The sequence below is a fragment of the Anguilla rostrata genome, chromosome 1 (genome assembly GCF_018555375.3).
Source record: "Anguilla rostrata isolate EN2019 chromosome 1, ASM1855537v3, whole genome shotgun sequence".
Lineage (NCBI taxonomy): Eukaryota > Metazoa > Chordata > Actinopteri > Anguilliformes > Anguillidae > Anguilla > Anguilla rostrata.
Genome location: NC_057933.1, coordinates 7,435,740 through 7,458,078, shown reverse-complemented (window position 1 = coordinate 7,458,078; position 22,339 = coordinate 7,435,740). Strand labels below are relative to the sequence as shown.

Sequence of the window (22,339 nt, the reverse complement as noted above, 5' to 3'; positions counted from 1 at the left end):
AAAAAAAAAAGATCCTCATTGAAACCCTGAGCGCCAATCAGATTTCGATTTCCGCATATGGTGTGCAGTCATTGGCCAAAAGAATTGACATGACATGCAGTCGCGGTAGCGAGGGTTTTCCCTTTCCCATTCGAACTGAGGCAAGGTTGCTATCATATATTGAAATGTTTTAACATCATTGGAATGGTAAGTTAATTCATACACACATGCATACATAACTTTTGTGTAATGCTATATCGTTCAATATGTTCAAGAACAGAACATTTATTTATTTTTGTTAAATCGCAAAACAATGGTACTGTTTACAATTGCATATTAATAATTACAATTACAGCTGTTTTCCAATTTTTTGAGAAATTAAACGGGACACTGGAAATATATTGAGTCTTGCTGTGCACATATTTTATTAGGCTATACGTTTATTCCATTTTGAATGTAACTTAAATTCATTATTACTTGAGGTAAAAAATAAAACCAGATGGTCAGATAATGGACACTTCCATTTACAAATACACAACTAAACAAGCTGCATTTAAACCACATCCAGTTAGAGTAAGTCTTGCCATGTAGTACACAGTAAGATGGGCAGTATTAATTCAACTCTGTCAGAGTACAAATGAGCCCAACAGGGACCATATATAGGCCTACTCTGTAAGAGGTGATTTAACGCTGCACATTTTACTGTGTACTTGCATATAATGCCAGGCATCCGCAAAGTTGAAATTAATTTACAATGTTGAATTCTATTATTATTAAACTAACACAGTGTTTCGTGTATTAAATAGTAGACTATTGCAAGAACAAAGAATGCTAGATGAGAATAATCATATTTGTTTTTAAAATGTCTAAAAAGTCTAAGTGTACCGTTAAAGACGATCAGGGTATTTGTTTAGAATGCGCATCATTGAATGTATGTTTCTTGTTTGTTAAAGTTTTATTTCGTTGTAGAACTCAACCGCGATATTCAAAGCGTTGTTTGAAATATAACAAAATCAAATTCAGTTTAGAAGTTTACACATAGTTTACGATGTTATGCAACATACCCAGAACAAAAGCACATCAAACTGCCCATGCATAAAATATGGCCTAGAATATTCATATGTAAATCTTTACAACGCTAGCCCATGTATGTTCTCTGATTTTTGCTTTGGTTACTCAAATCGTATATTCGCAGATATTAACTTGGTGATGGTGTCTTTAATTAAAATCAAATATTCATTTAAGCTCAATTAAGATTTTGTGCAAAACTTTTTTCAATTTCGCACTCTAAAACGGAAATGCCTCTCAAATGTGGCAATATATTGCAACATGGCGCTTCTCGACAACCATTGTATATAAATATTAACATATTTGTATGTCATTTTAGTCTTTGCTTCCTGTTTACACTGCTGTAGACTTGTACCCGGCGTTGCTTGAGGCTTCCCTGACGGTGTTCGAACCTGCCTTTCGCGCTAATTTCTCTCTAATTCTCCTGCAGGTTCCATATAAATAGGTTCACCTCGCCATTAAAAAAAGAAAAAGAAAAAAAAATCCACAGGATCAACGCTGTGTAAACAGCTCGTGTTTTTTCTTCATTGCGAAATATATTCTCCCCTTCTCAACTTCGCTTGCTTAAAAATAACTATGGGTTTAGTGGTGTGCCTTGTTGTACCTTGGTCTGTGTGCGACTTTATTTTTACAGTTATAAACCTTGGCCATTTGCCCAACAGTCCATTCATTTTATCAGCTGATGCGAGATAGCAAATCATGACCTGGACCGTGACAAAACGCCGTCTTAATATTTTCTCTTCCTCGTCTCACCTTTCCCCCTCTCCCCCTCCTCTCTTCCTCTTTCTCTTCTCTTTTGCTCGATGGGTGTTCCCGATATGTTTCTATATCGGAAGAGCTCGTTTTCCAGGCCCCTAGTTTCTCTCGGTCTCCAGTGGATAAAGGATAATGTTTATCGGTCGTGTACGTGCTCAACGTGTTTCCATTGAGGCGCCCCGGAGGTCTGAAATAACAAAGGTCACATCCAGGAGAACACGGGTCTCGGTTGAGCAATTCAAAACACCTCTAGTTTTTTTCTACGAACGATACATTTTACATCAATTTCCCATTTTCCGTGTTGGTGGTCACGGTATTGGCTAATGAAGCTTACATAATGCCATTACTATAAGACTTAAATCCGATCGCGTGCTTTTCGACGCAAATTGCGCACAGGTGCGGTGCCTCTTTGAGCGCGCGGAGGGGAGTGGATGAGACTATGGACAAACACAGGTGTCATTAACCCCTTAAAATCGATGGATGCTCTATGACTGAATTTCAGTGTTATAAACACCCTTATTCCTTGCCTTAATTCGTGGTTGTTACTCATTTTCTTAAAATGCTACAGATGTGCGTGCACTAGAGGCGTAGATCCAGTCACAAGTGACTAAATAAAAATACGAAAAGTCGTATTTATGATGAATTGGTGTTTATTGTTTTTTGTTTATTGGTGTTACCACAACTAACCCAGCGTGACCTAATTTATTTTATATTACAGTGCTTAATCTAAAACATTTAGGCTGCAAATGTATTTAAAATGTTTACATAGGTGGTTTTTTTGAACCATAAATACCAATTTTATTGAAAAGTATGTGCATTCTCTTAATTGTTGAAATTGTTAATAATAACAATAATAATAATAACAATAATTATTGTTATTATTATTATGATTATAATTATGATTATTATTATGATTATTATTATTATTGTAATAATAAATTATGACAGTATTGCTGGGCAATCTGTAGGTTTGCGAAATAAAGCCCAATTTGATTTGCATATAACGGATAGTTTAAACTTACAAAGCTTGTAATTTTAATTTAAATAATTATTGTTATTTTCACTATATTTCTATATGATTATATCTTTGCGTATATGCGTATATCATTAGGCGTTTATTTAAGGCTGTTATTCATGTAATACAACATTTAAAATTTTCCTAGTAGGTGAAAAGCCCGAAAAATTCGTTGTTCTCGTGCAGACCGTGTTAGTGTGGATATTGTCTCTCAACCTGTCACGGCTGAAGTCATATTCATAACTATTATAAAGACATTGCCTACATTCAATCGACCTTTGTCCTTCACTGTAACAGGTAAAAGTACGCTTTCATATTTTTCCTCATGAACTCAATTTGCTGGTTAGTTTTAATTATTGTTTGTGAAGAAAAAAAGATCGATTGCTTTTTGTAAATCGGAGTTAAGGGCATTGAATACAGGCCATTGTTTTATTGTTTCTTGCAGGCACTGTGGGAAAATGTCTAAATATTCTTGTGTCATATTCTGAGAAACTGTATGTTATCACATACAATGCAATGCTACGCTACTGCATTCCGAGGCTAGTTTCTTGTGGATGCTTACGGTTAGTCACAGCTACTCAGTGGGGATGTAAGGCTGCAGCCTTTGCGACTGCCGTTAGCTAAAGCCCTCGTATTTGCTAGACCTCGAGACCGATGCGGGCATCATAGGCTATGAGTGAATTCGGTGAATTGGCGCACCTATATCAAACTGCATTTGCGTAACATATAACCCACATTCTTATAAAGCACATGAGGTCTAGAGTTGAATATTCTAGAGGAGCAGTCGAGGTAGTCACTAGTTATAAATGAATAAGTAAAATTACAGTACAGAACAAAATTCCATAAAATTATTATTTTGACTACCAAGGTACAAGCTCCATATTGAAACTGGTAAATAAAGCCATAAATAAAAATGATACAAGGTCATTCATTCATTCATTCATTCATTCATTCATCCGGTCGTTCGTGCCAGGGGTGTCCAATCTTATCCAAACATGACCGATGTGGGTGTTGGGTTTTGTTTTAGCCCGGCACTAACATACCTGATTCTACTTATCGAGGCCATGTTTCGGGTACCATGATTAGTTAATTAGTTGAATCAGAAAACCCCGCACCCACCCCCTTTTCGGGTAAGACTGGACACCTCTGGTTTAAGCATATAACGTTCCAGACGAAGCTGATTTCCGCTTGATAACTGCACCTAATTTTTGATGGCATCTGCCTACCCACGAATAGGGATTATAATTATGATCATTCTCACACCTGCGGTATTAATCCGTTGAACTATGTAAGTGGCTTTACTAAGTTTATTATTAAGTATAGGCTTATTCCTGAATGAGTACGGAAACGTAAGATTGCGTAGGAACGTTTGGTAATATATGTAACATTCCAGCTGGGCCAAAGTCGTCAAATCCTGCAGTCAAAAAATGTCGGAGAGAGAGCGGTAAATCTCTTGGCTTATTTGGTCGGGCAGGGTCATATACCGGGCTCGTGTTTAATAGTTGATCTTGATGCAATCCGATGACATTTCGTGATAATATTTTAACGGTTTGGTTGCTATACGTATTATGGACGCTTATTATGTGTTTGTGACTTTCGGAGATTGCGCTGGATTCTTATAAAGATGAAAATTATTTTACCTCTGCTAAAATGCTTAAATTACGCTTTAACTCTATAGTGATTCGATTAAGTGATCAAGACTCGGTTTGCATCACTAAAAGATCAATTTACTCTTGTCTCCTGGTGCTAGTTTTTAAAAGACTGATGGTTCCCATTTCAAATATGAATCGTCAGTTATTTAAGAATGCAGCTCAACTGGTTCAAAATGATGCATTCTGAATTGGTAAAACCACAGTTCAACACGGAGCATCACTCTAAATCCATTCAGTGCGCCAAGACATGCCTATCTTGGTTTTGGAATGTGAACATAATTTGAGCTGGGCTACAAGTTATTGTAAACCATTTTTTGTTTCTCTCCTGTGAGATTGAATTTAACCTACACGGATATCCTTAATTTTACGATCATGGTGTAGGCTAATACAAAACAAGACATCCATTCAGGTATTTTTCCAATTCCATTCGAATTCAAAGTGGAGTCAAGCATCGTGCGTATTTCTCGTGAAATTGCACATTATTCCCACATATAACAAAAATAAGGACATCAACAACTGCAGCAACAATAACAGGTCGCTTGCGCGTGTGTGTTTTTGTGTGGGTGTGTCTTCTAGTGGGTGACATATAGGCTAATTCGCTTCATTTATCATCAGTGAAGCCGGAAACACAAATGTTTTCCCGCCACAGTGCTATATATGCACTGTTTACAATGCTTTACAGGGAAACATGCCGTGATCACATACCTATAAGCTAAATGACATCCTGACCCCGATCCTAATCACAGATGAATTTTAAACACTGGATAGGGTACTGGGTCAGCATGAATTATACATTTGTGTGAAATGTCGATTGTTTCGAAGTTAGTCCCTGTGAAAAATGCACAGTTGCAATGCTTTTGCATTTTTGTCATTAGAACGATTTAAAAACACAACACAAAACTATGTGGCTGGCATGCAGTGTGCATTGACCGTTTAAATCACACGTTTAGTTCGGGATGACAGGAAGAACGTTGATCTCCCTTGAATGCAGTATATATAATGTTAAATTGGATTATCTTGTTCAGGTGTCATTCAGATTTCAATGTCAATTTACTCGCTATGATGACAATAAGAGCACAGATTAAAATTATGATCACACGTGTTTTGGGTTTGTCCGTTTTTACCGAGGGCAGTTGTTTTAACTACATATAGTGTGAATGCAATAAAAAATGACACGAATTATACCGTATGTTTACATGTTTGTTGTCTGCTCCTACCTATTTAAGAGTCATCAGCTTCTGTCTCCAGGGGGGATCAATATCAATATATTTTAGCAAATTCCTTGTACGACGCTTTCTGCGTTTACCAATCGTTTCTAAAGCAAGTTCCCAGCCTCAGTGAGACAGGTTTCTGTGTCGGCTATGCGTTTTGTCAGAGAACACGTTTCTGGATAAGTCAGCGCGTGGCTGCACTTCGTGTCAGTGTGGTCCTCTGGGTACTCTTGTCTGCTGGCTAAGTACTTGTCTGCACGTGAGAGTTCCAGAGTTGGCTGACTGGGCGTTAGTGTACACTCAACCTTCATCAGGAAGGAGAAACGATTCTTGTACCAGCTTTTGCTTTAACCAATATCATCATTTTTATCATAACCGTGATGACTACACTGTTGTGAGTCTATTACCAAAATTATTAACGGTATTTCAAGTTTGTGTATCCTATGTGTCATTGTTCTACTTGATACATTCTAGGACTATCAAGGTCCTCACAACATAGTATTTTGCAAACCCGGGAAACAGTTGTGGCGCCCTCCACTGGAGATCAACTGCCATTTCAGCCCAAATTCTTTCCTCCTCGCCTATAGTCGACGCACTAATAATTATGACTTGTTCCCTAGAAAGACAGAGCGATCATTAATCATTGAATAATTGGTGCTATAAAAGTTGGCTGTAGGTAGCATTGCTTAACGGAAACAAAAAGTTCCCACTTTGGCCCGAGCCCCACACACTCCATAGGCCTATACGTTCTCCGACCCACATAAAATCTAAAATATTTTCCTTGACTCGTTGAGTGACAAATCGTTACGCGTGTATTTGATGGTCGTTTTAGTAGATTTAATGAGAGATGACGTGAAAACGTGTAGAAATGAAACACTTGCTTAAGTCCAAGTCCAAGTTAACGACGAAGTGGAAAACCGTTGAATCTGTTTCTGAACATATTCCACATAAATTCAAAAAAAGATCCGCCAAAATTTAAACTAAACTTTTAAGAAGTAAATAAATAAATAAAGCAGCGCGGTTTGTGTCACGTGCATGGCTGCTTTGCTTACGAAGCTGTGAGGTTTTACTGACCCGATCCTAAAATCCATTGTCACTGTTCCCAGCAGTTTTCTGCATAGGCAGCACGATGTTTATAAGACACAGCTCTATTGACTTACACTGCAGTACCACAGGTGCGATGGAACAAGAAATGATTCTGTAATACATTGTGTAATATACAGGATAAAACACAATTGGCAATACTGGCGGCATTCTGGCGGTTATACAGCAAAGTCTGTCTATATTATTATAATGGTGATTATTATGAATATAATCGTAATATTAAAATAGAATATGCTATATTATAATCATATTTTCGTTTCTTGTTTTGTTATGATGAAACAACATCACATTGAAAAATAATGACGGTGAACGATAGATGAAAAATAGGCGGAAGTATTGAAATTGGTAAAAAAGTAACCTATATGTAACACTATGAATCTAGGCATTTTTATGCTGCATAAATAAATATCTCCTACAATTTGTCTAGTGTGAAAATGAACTATTAATAGTTTATATTTATTATGCGTTTGATAGTTTATTTTTTACATAGTTGCATTCTATCCATTGGTTGTAATGATTGCATGCTGTTGTAACGAAGTATATTTTCATGCTCCATTGGTGGAAAAAATAAATAAGGTTTATGGCCATTGTCATGTTCAACATCTGTGATACCAAGAATTATTTCAATTTTATGTCAAGATTTTTTAACTCGAAGTCGTGCTATTCAACGAATACAAAATACAGCCCCCCCCCCCCCACCCCCCCCCCCACCCCCAACCATCAAACCTTCAAGCTATATAGATATAGGCTACATGTGCTGTTTAGCAATCAGTTTGTCAACTACTATGCCTGTAAGTGGTAATTATATGTGGAAACAGCTTATTAATATGTCATTTTTAACATGTGTTTGCGAGTTGCGTTTGTCTCCTCTCCATTGAATCGTACTGCATATTGGTGGGATGTGTCATTTGGCAGAATAATAAAAAAATAGCACATGAGATAACATACATGCGCTTTATTATCTCATCAGAAACAAATTAGGGCCTTTGTCTAAATAACTGAAGTGAATCGCACTTACCACTTGATTGATGTACCAGTATTGCCAAAACGAGAAGAAGAAAAGGGTTTAAATAAGTCTAACTGTTTCAGCTGGAAACTGGAAGTTCCATTAACGACTACAGAAAAAAATGTCTGAAAAGGGAAAGGAAGGAACGATGCAGTTTCCCCCAAAACTTTGTTTCCCCCAGAACTCTGGTCCCAGTTCGGCGACCGACTTTCAACGGTCGTTATAAATTAGCTGGAGTCGTCTTCTGTTAATGCTTTCACAGTATGGAACAACTGATTCGAAATCAGTCATTTTTATCAAAGTCTATTTTGGGGGGCTGTTTGAGTTTAATCCATTGGGAATGGTGATAATAATAAATAAACACGAGCCTGACAAGCCCACGCTTTCTGATTTATTGCCGATTTTACAAGTCTTGAACGACCATAGATTTCCAACGATCATCAATAAACTTTTACCACGAGACGGACGCCATGGGCCTGAAAGCCGTTTTCGCATATTAAATAGTTATTGCCTCTTGTGTGATGGAAAACTTCAGGCTGACAGTGAGTGCATGCCTTTTCCATAAGCTACTGCAGAGGTTAGGCTACAGGCCATTTTCCTCGTAAAAAAACGTAGTCGGTTGTCATAGATTTATACACGGGGTTAACGGACGGATAGACAAAATGCACCAATTTGATGAGCACGGTGAACAGTACCGCATGACAATGTAAGGTTTCAGGTTACTTTCCTAAAAGCCAATGCGATGGTTTTACAACCACAAATTTTACACCTATTCAAATGTAATTTCAGGGAGGCACGTGACTATTAAGGGACTAAAATTTCCATTTTTATCAACTTAATGACTCCGATCATATATGAGGATATGATTCATAGCAACATGTAATGATATTTAAATATATATTTCAATTTTCACATAGAGAGGTATTATTGTTATTATTATTATTATTATTATTAGCAGCAGCAGTAGTAGTAGTAGTAGTAGCAGTGGTATACAAACAAATACATTTATTACTATTTCTATTATTTTTGTTGTTATTATTATTATTTATTTATTTTATTATAATTGCATAGGAACCTTTTAAAATTCTTATTGAGTTTTTTAGCCAGGAAAACGCGATTCATATCCCACAAATTAGGCTGTTTCTCTTTGGATCTGTAAAGCATCTATGTTGTGACATTATTGACAATAATAGTAAAATGCGTCACCATCATAGTCTTCGTCATCATTATACAATATTTATATATGCGATTGTGGTTCCATTAAATCCTGTCCTTTATTGAGTAGTTTCTCCCACCTGACATTTGAATAATAACAAGAGATTTGTATATTTCTAGTTCTCACATTTTAAGGAAAGGCCCCCATGTTCTTTACAACACCTTGGAATGAAGTGCAATTTCTTTTGGCGCGTATTGCGATTAGAAAGAGGCTGTTTGCTATCGAAAATGGCTGATAGGGGCGTTGTGAACTATTCTGCTTTAAATATGATTGCTGATGTGTTTTAAGAGGCCGAAGACACGGATTCGCTTTTGCGCTCTTAATGAAACTAGTGAACTGAATCACCTGTTCTTGATCACCACCGACAGAATAGTCATGATCTGTAAATGTTAATAGCTGATATGTTAATGAACTTGAAGCACTTTCATTCGTAACGCAGATATGTCCAAATGATCTCAATGTCACTGAAGTTGTGACTCGCCCATGTTAGGTAGCCTATAGGCCGGCACCTATTCATTTTGATAAGTTATCCTTCAAAATGAGAGAGAACCCCCAGAGGTATCAAGAAAAATGAGCTGACAATACGCTAGGCGGTGACGAGGCAATTCCACTTTTACCTTCGTTCCAAAGAAAAGAATAGACCATTCCACTCTGAGTTATCAGCTTCCGCCTATACGAAGAAAATGAATCTGAATGTTTAAAAACTATTACCAAGTTCATGTGTGTAGTAGCATTCAACATAATATGTATATTTTATTTTGTTTTCAAACCATAGCTTATACTCTTACTGAAGTGTTGTAAAAAAAAAAAAGAAAAAAGAAAAAAGAAAAGCGCTAACTTTCAAGCTGTTTAACAAAAACTTTGTTAAACCTTCACACTTTCAGCGATGGATGTGACCGTTATAATATTAAACGGAGTCACCTAAATTCTGTTTCAGGTTAACACACTTCCAGAGGTTGTAGCCTGTAACATAATTCCACCGTAATGAGGACGAGCCTAGGTTAACGACATGTGTATTCACGTTTCAGAGGTCGCAGTGGGTTTCACGTGAGGAGGACAAAAGCAACAATGTTTACGACGTTTTTAAGTATCCATCACACTGATGGTTGTTAGTGCCGTCACCTGGCATTGATTATCATTAAATATTACATTCCTTGGTAACTTAGAGCGTATTTTCTTCCCCTAATCAACACTTTGAACGTCTTAAACGACCACGGTTGTGCTTTTAAATCTGTGCATGTGCAGAAGGCATTATGGACCACGTAATTGTATGGAGGCTAAATTAGGATAAATTAGTATACTGAAATTAATCATTTGTAACGAAAACCAATCCTGACCATTAAAGAAAAAAAATGTGTAATTTCATTCAAGGAAGATGGCAAAATAAAATTCGTTATTACGAAGAACTTCATCGATCTGAAGCATACGTTTCGTTCAGCTGAAATTAGTTTCTGAGTTATTTGACTGTCATTTTCCATCACAAATCAACAGCCTCACTCGTGTATTGGTGGAGATTATTATGCAAAAAAATGTATCCGGGGGACATGGAGTTCTCAAGATCACAATGTTCTTATTGCCAGCTTACTATTGGCTTTAAACTGCTCCTACAGTTTACTCATTCGTTTATCGTTTAATGAACACTGCTAATTTCATGTAAAAAAAACTTGAAATCTTCATTTGTCGTAGTGTATATCAATTGTTTCGTCAAACCCATGCCTTGGTCATAACCCGAAGTGTACTCAGACAAATTGAAATTATAATTAAATGAAGTTGCGATTTTGATTGTTGTCATTTGGAGATTGTTGTTGGACGCGCTGTGTGTATACGCAGATGTCACCACAAAATTCCAAATAAAAGATTTATTCTATATTTGTGGAATTTAGCAAACAATTACGTTTTCTGTGCAATTTGCCCATTGCAGCTGAAGGCGTCCGTGACAGAGAATCCATGCACAGAGTATTCATTCCCATAGAAAGCAGTGCCATCTGCTGGTGAAATTAAAACGTGTTTCGAATTGTCTCCAGTCTTCTGCATGCGACCAATTTTTCAATCGTTTTAAGGAGAACGAGGAGACTGAGACTGTATATGTGCACTGCAGTCTGATAAAAAAAACTTCTATTTTAATATTGTACGTTGCAATTAATGTAACCTCTTCTTCCTCCAATTTGTTTTACTTCTGCTTCCCGGGCAGGCATAATATGAATAATATGGTTTCTCTGTGAAAGATGACAAAATAAGCATGGAAAGTTTTTGTATTAATTTATTTTTGCCCCTCTAGGTTGAGGTAGGCTTTTGCAGTATATATACTTCCTTCATTCAAGGTTATTGAGATAGGCCATTTTGACTTTACATAATATGTGTTATTATACTAAAAGAGGTGAAAAGTCCCATAGACTTGGTGCGGATGCCATTTTTTTAGCTTTACTATCGTTTAACTTGAGAAAACATTTATTTCATAGAATAGTGGATTGATCTTTTAAATTTAGAAATTAACTGAACAACAGAGACTGAATCTATAGTATTATCCACTAGAGGGTACTGTTGTATTGAAATTATCTTACAAAGAAAGGCGCTCGTGCCCTGTCTTGTTTATTTTCGTGTTGTCATCATAATCATTTATTTTAGTCTAGAGCTATTTTAAAAAAATATCACTCTTACTTGGCACCAATTCTTCTTAATATAGTGTGACAACAGTGTGTGGCTGTGTGGAGTAAAAACAAACAAAATAACGTAATGTCTGATGCATGCTTGTGAACTGAATTGTGCGGACACTGTAGCACTTTAGCTAAGGAATACTGACCTCAGCAGAGCCAGATTAATCCTAGAGTGGACTAAAGTTGGCCACGACAGCCTACAGTATCCCCACACGAAAAGATGTGCCTGGTGTGCTTTCACAGAGGTGTGTAAGAGAACACTCAATGGATGCTATGCCTTGCTCAAACAAACAAAAGAACAAATGAATGAATTAATGAATGAATGAGTGAGTACATTAATGTATCCCACAGTGTCCCTAAGTGGCTCCTAAACTGTGAATTGTGACCCACTGGTTGGCCATAAGCGGTTGAGTTGGGCCTCGCGATGACACATGAAAAAAATAGCTCGTTGTACATAATTCTGGCTACCTAGTTAGCCACCACTGCATGAGTTAGGCTGCATGTTGCGCCACATTGGTTACTGCGTGAACACAGTAGTTTTAACATTCTTTACAAAATGTCATGCAATTGATCAATCATATGTTTGCTATGCCCTTTGGTCTCATAGAAAGTATTTGCAAAGCATTGTGCGAACCCTGGGCTTTGAAGTTTTTGCATATATTAAAGATTTTGACTTTTCTTTAGTTCATTTTTCTGCTTGATTTATCTACTCATTTTCGGGGGAAAATTTGTTTGTGGAAATAATTTTTGAAATTAGGAACTGATTTTAGGTGAAAGATTCCTCCTTTGTTCTTATACAATTAGCAAATTTTTACTATGCTTTGTTTCAGTTTTGTTCAGGTCCAGATTTATTTCACTTAAAAATAAGATTGATATTAAATCTTAAAGTAATTATTTGTCATTTTCAGATTTACGTTATTTAAATTTAAAGTAATCTTTGCATGTAATATCAACATGAGGTTCCCCCCAGATTATTATATTTTCCTGCTTATTTTTTCCTCATGATTTACTCTTATAAAATGTAATCCTCACACAAAAAAGGAGCAATCAACAGTTAGATTGGATCCCAGCCTGTAATAGGTTAACATTTTCTCTTGTGTTTTGGACCTTTATAAATATTCATTTAAAATAGCATATTCGTTTTAGGATAAAATTCAAATTCAAATTTATATCATTTATACAATTTCATTTTAGTCTGCCTAATTCTTTTATGTATTTAAATGTGTTTGTTTTCAAAACAATTCCTTTAATTTATTTACCTTCTTTCTTTCTCTTAAAAAATACACCAGACAAACAAACACACACAAATTGAAAAAAAATTGCAAAAATAATAAATGGGGTGAATCTGTATATAATGCATTAATTGATGGTACAGAAATGGTGTTCATCGTTTTAGCAATAATACACCATGTAATTCTTCATTAACTTCAATAATGTATATTTATGTTGGAAACACATTAAGGAACATATATTCACAATTTAAATGAGTAATTCACAGTCTTCTGACTTTTTTATTTTTTTATTTTTTATTTCCGTCTTCCAGTGCTGTTTGCCATGGACTTGTTAAGGGAACTTAAAGTGGTACTTTGGAAGAGCCCAAGAAACTTGTTCCTGCTTCGGTTGCTCAGGAGGTCAAAGGTGACACTCTCAGTCCCCTAAGCAAATACTGTGGTCACCAAGGAGATGGCTTTGTACCCGAGGCCTCAATTGATTAGGGGGATTCAGCTGTAGCCTCGGTGTGATTTATACTGGTTTTGCACATTTCTGGATGTTCAGTAACATTTTATAGTTCGATATGAGTTCCATCTACTACATAAAATATCGATGTAAAAAAACACAACAAAACAAAAACCAATGAGAATGTACATAATAAATATAAAAAGCAATTGTAATTTTCCAAAAAGGAATGCATGCTTGTATTTCTGAATTTTACTTCCAGATATCTTGTAGATATACTGCATTATTTTGATTTGCTTCGTTGCATTAACTGAGAAATACATTAAATAAATATATACATGAAGTAATCCGTTAGACAATAGGCCAAGCACCGGTAAAAAAGAATACAATTCAAGAATATGGTTACTGTTGCTGCATTTAAAAGGAGGAGAAAATGTTCTCAAAGACAGATTTTTTCTCCTTTGTAAATATTATTTCTTGCGGATGCATGGGTTTGATAAGGTTGGTAGTTTTTTTATTTTTAATATAGGGTTTCAAGCTTAAACACTTCATTGTTTTAATCAACAGAACCCAGATGTATTTGCACACATGCCTAATTTTCCTACAAATTTAGAGCATGCTGATTATTGCATTTGAATTCACTTTGAGATCCGTTTTCATGAAAAAAAAAAATGTAGTTTCAGATCTTTTACCTATATCAACTACCAAAAAAGACATTGTATTCATCTGTATATATGTCATCGCATTCATTCATACATATTGCTGAACTGAAGTCGTATAGTCCAAAGTTTGGCGCGTTTTGCTCAGAAGACTTTGTTCTGTGAACAAAGCAGTTTGAGAAGGCTAGCTGGGGATTATTGAGGGGAATTTGTTCTAAAAAGTTCAATCGTGTTGAATTAAAACCTGTTTTATAAATTAAAGGACGGTCCCAGGACGACTTTGCCAAGTTGTGTTCTCTGTTTCAGGCTTGCGTATGTGGTCATGGAGAAGGATATCTCCACATCAGGTGACCTTCAGAAAGATTTACGAGCCATATGTGGGGTCATAAAGAAGGTGACGTATTAAGTATCCTGTTCTTCTATGACAGAATGTGAAATATCAGTATAATTTATAAGCCTAGAGCGCTAATAGTTCTGTATATTTAAAAAAATACACGCACGTGTTTTTGTAATGAGAAATTAATTACGACTGTTTAAAGAAATCGAAACACGTTTTGGGCATGCCCGTATGTGAGTGTGTATTTGTCGGTCGTGTGTACTAGGGCATGTCAGAATATAAATGGATAAATACAGTAGCGCTTTCCGATTCCGTTGCGCTTTTCGCAATTATCTTGGCACTTGCGCTGATAACGTTTCGAATGGCCTCTTCGAATGTCACTTTGTATAGGCCTCGGTTAACCTTCCACCGCAAATGTGTGCCATATTTAAATTGATTTTGTTTGTAAAAGGTTACAAATAATATGCCACGTCGCTATTTTAACTTACATATAGCCGGGATGCTTGTCTGGAATCTTGTACATACCTTTTCGTGATTTACAAGGGCTTAGCCTACGGCGCATTTGTTTAAAAAATAAAAAATAAAAAATCATTAAATTGTTGCGGTTTCGACAGTACTAAGTAAGGCCACAATGACTCCTACAAACACAAGTGGGGTATATTTTATTTATATTTCACCGTAATATGGTGTATTTCGCGCCCACAAACCTAAGCGGTATTACGCATTGACGACAGGATGAATGTATATTTTGTGTGTAGTCGGCCAAGTATCCTGTTTGTTAGGAAAGCGTCTAATAACGAAAGCAAATATTTGGTTGTGAAGAGCCCTCGGTAGTTTGGAAGTACCTCCTCTCGGTGAAGCACACTTCTGCCTGTGGGTGTTTAATAGATTAAGAGGCTCCGAGGGGCTATTGTAGTGCGGAATTCTCCAGTCTGAACATGACTTGTCTTTGCCTTGTCGGGTTTTGCACTTAAATTGAGAGTCCTCTGTAAATTAAGGGTACTTGCAGCACCATACAGTAATCTGTGTGCCAAGCAAGCGAAGTCTCTCCAGTGGACAAAGTTGGCGTGTTTGTTCTCTTAACCGAGATAGGTTGGTCATCAATAGATGGGTTCTGGGGGTTATGCGCTCGGTGCTTTCCTGGAAAGACAGCCGGCATAAATGTGTAGCAAATGTAGTAGCCTATAAACGTCATACTATACATCCAAAACCATATCAACTCATAAGCGGTCAAAATGACCAAGCAATGGTGATGTGAAAGTTATTTGTTTGATAATAGGCGTGTGTAAAAACAACTCATATTCAGAGTTATGCAATGATTATATTTAGGCTATTTGCCATTCATAAAGTCAACTCATTGAAGCCTACGATTTCGTTTGATAGTGGAAACTAAAAGGCTTTTAATTCAGTTTCGAAACGCATAACTAATATCTCTGTATAGACTTGGCGGCAGTAGACGTGGAGCAGTAGATAGTGGCCCAAATCCTATTCAGGCCCATTCAAAACCATGACAACAAGGAACAAGCTCGGATTTATCCCAGAAAGTTAAAGCACATTGTGGTAAGGCGTCAATCACGTATTATTTCGGGACTGAACAAATGCAAAATCTTGACTGGAACAAATGCTTCCAACGGGTCCAGGACGTAGGGCTACATTTCCCCCCTTTGTTCCCTTGCTCTGGCTGGCATGTATTTGTGTTCCTTTTCGTTCGACCACCCAGGACGCTTGGGAGGCAGATCCACCGCCGGGGACAAATGGCTGCTGTCATCCAAGGCGCGCTGCAGATGTGACTATCTGGAACACTGCATGGGAACGCCAAAGCGCTGCCTCGCGCACTTATGTCCTGAAGTGTTATGCAGGGCGTGGGCCTGCGCGAGAGTCGAATGCAAAACCGACGCCTCCATCCTCAACTAAAACAAGACCACCGCCGTTATTTGTGATGTATAAGTGCCGTTCTACAGAGACCAGGAATATGCTGTAATAACAGCATTACACGACGTAACTCGATTTGTCCGGGAAGAGATTTGGCCTTAACGGTCAAAGACAGTCTACAAAAACTTATATTTTCGTTGATCATTAAGTTATTGTCAGACGTGCGATGTAAATAACGTTATGCAATACTCCCTGTTTAGAGTTCACGCAAATCAGCTTTGTGCTGGGTTCACCTCCGAAGTTCTGTGGAAGATGTAGACTACCAGTAAACGCAGTCACCTGTCCTTCAAGCACCTGCGCTATAAGCTCGTCTCAATTTATTCCAGATTGAGTTAATTTGTCTGTTACACCTCTTCTGTTCTTATTTGGTTACATTTTGTTTGATCTGCGATCGGTCATTTTTACCCTAATTTACATCACATGGTTCCAAGGCATTTCTTTCTAATTTATAAAGAATGTAAGGTGCATTCAACATATATGGATTTCATATTTCACATGACAATATCAAGGGCCTTATGCTTTCTCACTTCCAGCGTCCAACAGCCTGATCAAGATACTGTTGCTAGTCATTTTCAAATAATAATAAAAATACATATTTAGGATCAATCAATTGATTAATCGGCTAACACTGTGTGTGAACTCTAAAGGCGAAATGTTCAAATTAAGTCACAAATATACTCTTACGATATGTGAGCCATCAGGTTCAAGAAAATAAAATTTGTTGATATATACTAGCCTAATTCGTTTGTGTGTGTGTGTGTGTATGTGTGTGTGTTTGTTTGTTTTGTTTTGTTTCGTTTTTAGTATGCATACCTGCAATTAGAAGACAAAGCACATTAATGAATTAGCTAAAACAACTCTGGGCATCACGCTAATGGTGCACTTTGTATGCAAATATCGGCGATGTTTGTTGAGGAGGGAGGGGGGTCGCTTGTTGTCACTTGCCACCCAAGACGTGATTCAGCCGCAACAATTACCATTATCTGTTTCCCCACTTTCGGCGAATCGGACAGAATATATAATGATGAGGAGTGTTTCCTTCGACCATTGTGTAGGTAACGGGGTATTCTTCACATTTACACCTACCCTCGCTGGGATTTCGGCACTCGAGCCATTCAGGTACTTAGCATCTTATGGAAGGGCGACTCTGAAAGCGGCTAGTGTTTGCAGCCCTGACAGCTGTTTATATAAGCATCCCGCCTCTGGTGTCCACACTGCTACTGGAGGTTCCCGTGTAACAACGTGCGCCTCTCTTCTGTCGTCTTCCAGTGGATAACCTGCTTTCCGCGCGCAGCTCTCTCCAGTTTTAATTGATTTTGGGGCACGCCGACCGGGCCTGTTTTTCCATTAAAAAAAAAAAAAAACGATGGCTATTGCGAAAATCAGCTTCACTGTGAGGAGTATTTTGGATTTGCCAGAGCATGACGCCGACGCAGAACCTCAGCGCTCTCCAAGTCTCACGCGCTCCACCGGCAGCTACTCTTCCTGGCTGGAGAGCGACCCGGGCCACTGCTTGTGTAAGTCTTCCACGCGCGTGACCGTGACTGACAACTGAAATCAACAGTTTATGATCATTTTAACACCATGCCTTCATTGCACGTGAGATGTACATGTCAAAAATTCTTCAGACTTAGACACGACATAAATTCGCTTAATGTTTACAGCAAATATGCATCACGTAGCGTGTATCAGATAAAGACGCAAAGCTTGGTGCTATTCATTAACATACACACGATTGATTAACATTGGCTGAACACGTTTCTTTTAAAATTATTATATTATTTTCCATTATTCATTTCTTCGAGGATATGTCTATGTTATAAGTTCGTAGACTATAGTTCACTTCTGTGACAGCTGCATTTGGTGCACCCTCTGATTAACATTGCTTTATTTGAAATTCGTATATTTACTGAAATGTTTATAATCCCAACAGCCTCTGATGAGAGTTGCCCGGAGACATTACCAGATTCCACCAAGAAATCCGAGCTTTCTTCCGAATGTGAGGCAGAGGAGAAGAGGAAGAAGCGTCGCGTGTTGTTTTCCAAGGCCCAAACCTTCGAACTCGAGAGACGCTTCAGACAACAGCGCTACCTGTCTGCGCCGGAACGAGAGCATCTCGCGCACCTCCTCAGCCTTACCCCAACGCAGGTGAAGATCTGGTTTCAGAACCACAGGTACAAAATGAAGAGAGCTCGGACGGAGGGATCCCCAGACGTCAATCAGCCCCCCATGGTGCGCAGAGTCGTGGTGCCCATTTTGGTTCGAGACGGCAAGCCATACACCTGCATTATCGACCCAGACAAGACAGGCTGTAGCATCCCGTTGGTAGCGACCGCAGCATCATTCAGCAACCACGGGTACCAGTCTTTTCAGCAGTCGCCACTTGCACTGTTTCCCAGATATCAGCACTTAACCACCCCGGTGGCCTCCAGACAGCACTGGGCTTGGTGAAACCGAATTTGAGAACATTTGAGCGTGGTGCGCACACTACGGACTATTCAAAAACTATTCAAAACGAAGCTTCAAGAACCAATGCGTGGCTCGACACAAGACCCTTCTTCTTTTTGTGAACTTGCTCACGAGTTTTTGGCAACTTAATGAAAAAATGTGAAAATTTAAGCTGCTTGGTTTGCTGGATGAGAACTATTTTGCACATGCTTTATTAATATTTTGACCAGAAGGAGACAATGTTCTTGACTTTCGTAACTCGTCAGCCCTTACCTAACTTTATATATTTTAATGTGAAATGTGACCGGCCGGATATTTTTAAAGAGATTTTTTAACGTGTATGTGCTTGCAGAGAATATCATATTTCTTATAATTCCGCATCACTGTATTTGTGTCAGAAACAAAAGTAGGCTACCGAAAGTATGAACGTCCTGTTTAAACCAAGCCACTGATTTTTTTTTACACTTGACATATTTCGTAACCTATTTTTGCAGTATTCTCACTATATAAAACCAGACGCCCGGTATTTTTAAAAAGCATTTTGAGGCATATATTTGTATCAATGTTGTACTATATGAATAAACTGACCTTTTTATAATTTCGTTTGTGCATTGGTTCTGTGCTTTACACCTTCAATTTGTTCACGTTTTATTTTTTATATATAAAAACAAAATAAAAATGGTTGCACGCGCACCATTTCATTTATCTGTTTTCTATAAGAAGAAATACACCATTGCGAGACTGTCATTAAAATAAAATGTATATACTAAGTGATTAATTTTCCACCAGTTTTATGGTTTGTTTATTTGTTTATTTATTTATTGTTATTCAAGTAGGATGTTACCTATTTCATTTAGGGTGTATGTTATTATTCTTTACGTGGTTTACGGTGTCTATCATATTTAAAATCCACACAATCCGCAATAAACATTATTGTTGATTTAGAAATTTTTGTTATTTAAAATATATTTAAATACATGAATATCCTATTGTATACGCCAAACTTCTGCACAATTTCCTCAATAAGCCCCATAGCTTACAGCATGCATTCTGAGAGTATGCTAAATTTTGTGACTACAGTTCCATTAGAATTACAGCTCAGAGTCAACCGTTAGAGGAAAACAATTAGGCTTGAAATTCTCAGACTAATACAGATAATTAGTTTTTGCTGGTAAATATAACTATGGCCTACCCCTTAAACCTCAACTAAGCCGCCCCACTGTTCACAGTCCTTAAACAAAAGAGTCTAAAACATTTGGGAGTTTCTCAGAATGTGAAAGCAACAGTCAATGGGCAGAAATTTTTATTAAATGCGAGTGGTTTATTATTAAGAAAGTAAAACAACATAGAGTCTGTTTTTCTGTCATCCCGCCTCATATGAATTGGTATTTGGGGAAAGATAAGTTTGGCAAGTTGTGAGAGCATATTTCTCTAAATAAAGATCAGAATTGAAAGGGGGAATAAAAGCAAATCTGCTGTTTTGACTGAAAGATATTTGCTTATAATTCGCTTTAGTTATGCATGAGTGTGTGTGTGTGAAAGAGAGACCGAGAGAGAGAGAGTGTGTGTGTGTGTGTGTGTGCGAGAGAGAGAGAGTGTGTGTGTGTGTGTGAGAGAGAGAGAGTGTGTGTGTGTGTGTGTGTGAGAGAGAGAGAGAGAGAGAGTGTGTGTGTGTGTGTGTGCATCCATGCTTGCACATTTTGAATAATTATGGAAAGCAAGGCCGTGGTATATTTGCTTATTTTGTCAGCTACATGATGTATCCCTCAGATTAACAACGGGACGGAGGCTGCCCCTGTCCGAATTTAGAGGCAGCCTCGGAGTCCTGGAGGTTAAGCACTTTATACTCTGTCCCCCTTCACGCATTGCATTCCCCGAATTGAAAAGGGAGTTGTCGGGTGCCCAGGAAAAATGCGAGAGGCGTGAATTTTTCAAGAAGGGTTTTCATGCTTTCCCCGACCCTCGAGTTGTTGTTTGCTTGTCCCGGGACACGGAATGGCATCGTTGCTGTCACCTGGCCCTTTGTCCCGGCCCGCGGGCCACCTTGCGCCCCATATGGAGGGGACAGTCCGGACGCCCCGGCCCACAGCCTCTCCCCTTAAACACCCCTTTTTTGTGTCTCCCATTCAAAGACCCCATTGTCTGTCTCCCCCCCCAAAGGGACCTAGACAAATCCTCAGTGTTTCAGCTCTGGTGATGTTTAATCAGTCTCTGGTGACAAATTTATGGGTGTTAACGGCACAATGGTGTTTTAAAACATCGTGGGCTCCGGGGATGACAAAGGCGGGCTTTTAGAGGTTGCCATTGGTTTTTCCCGACCGGCTAGAGGAATAGCCAGTGCAGTGAATGGGGTTTAATGTTCCCCTTTCTTCGTTTTCCTTTAATTAATACTGTATAAGTTGGCAATACAGTTTAATGGAGGCTGTACAAGGCTGCACCATTCATTTCCGTAAACAAGCCACACACCTGTTATCTGCATTTAGAGCAAAAAGGAAAAAGTTTCAGACAAGCAAGATGTACAAGAACGAAGTGGATAAAGTAGAGATTTGTGCAAACAAATGTGCAAGAGTGGTGGCCTACTAGTAGGACTTGAAGTGAATTGAAATATATTTTAAAATATTGCATTTTCTGGCTTTAGTTTTTTTTCGGTGCTGTTTTCACAGATTCCATCCTGATAGAGTTAATTGTGTTTGTCAGGAAGTACCGTGTGTTTTTTCACCAAATGTTTTTTAATGGATTTGAAGATATTGACAGATTCATAGCAATTGTTCTGTACACTTCATTTTAGTAGGTGCCTTGAACAACTAAAAGGATAAAGAAATTAATGTTCTATATTGCAGGAGGAAGTGTGTACCCCCTGTGGTGAGACAGATAGTGCCACCACTGGGTAAGGTTATGCTACTGGATTAGTGGTGGCAGATTTGTAAATAAAATCCACCCTTGCTTCTGGACTGCAGTACATCTGCAATCCAGAAGCAAGGGTGAATTTTATTTACTCACCTACAGACAAACCACAATCAAAAAATGAACAGAATGTGCGCCAAACACTGCATAATGACTGCGTCTAGTTCCATCCTCACAGCATTGGTCCTCCTGTTAAGAAGAAAAGCAACCAGAAAACTCCCCAGTAAAGGTATTTACAAGTCTTATATAGCTGGAACCCCGGCCATAACTGGGCTAACCCATTCAGACAGGTGGCAAACCTGTATAGTTTCTTTTTTACTGGCACACATATAGAATAGACGCAAAGGCACTATTTTATATGTGTATACCGCGACATCTATATATAACCATACTGTTTCGCTCCACATTCACGTGCTCCCTTGATAACATTCGCGTGCTGGAGGTTTGTGTGATTTACTGAACCAAAACGTTAATATTGTGCTGAACATACGCGCATAACAATGGATAACTCATAGTTAACGTCGTATTACGTTGAAAATTAAATTCATGTATAATAACTTTTAGAATGTCTTACGGACAACGAAATTAAATAAATAAAAAAAATTAAACCAGCTCATCTTTTTCAGAGCTTCAACTGTGATGAATTCTCTGATTTTGAAATATGGATTAGCAGGGCATAATAAACATTACTGTGGGAACTGGTTCACTAAAAAAATGTATG

General features: G+C 38.0%; 1 protein-coding gene across 4 annotated transcripts; it reads left to right on the top strand.

Moving 5' to 3' along the window:
- The first annotated feature begins 30 nt into the window (after nt 1-30).
- On the top strand, nt 31-19,312 carry nkx2.9 (NK2 transcription factor related, locus 9 (Drosophila)). Of its 4 annotated transcripts, none has more exons than XM_064309387.1 (4): nt 31-186; nt 14,304-14,391; nt 17,685-17,783; nt 18,200-19,312. In XM_064309387.1, exons 2-4 carry the CDS (start codon nt 14,373-14,375, stop codon nt 18,715-18,717), a joined length of 636 nt encoding a protein of 211 aa, XP_064165457.1. In that variant the 5' UTR covers nt 31-186; nt 14,304-14,372; the 3' UTR covers nt 18,718-19,312. The 4 variants fall into 4 exon arrangements, with proteins under 4 accessions (XP_064165457.1, XP_064165273.1, XP_064165365.1 ...); XM_064309295.1 differs by lacking the exon at nt 31-186 and adding an exon at nt 13,055-13,299; XM_064309203.1 differs by having other exon boundaries at nt 14,304-17,783.
- Nucleotides 19,313-22,339: the final 3,027 nt, after the last annotated feature.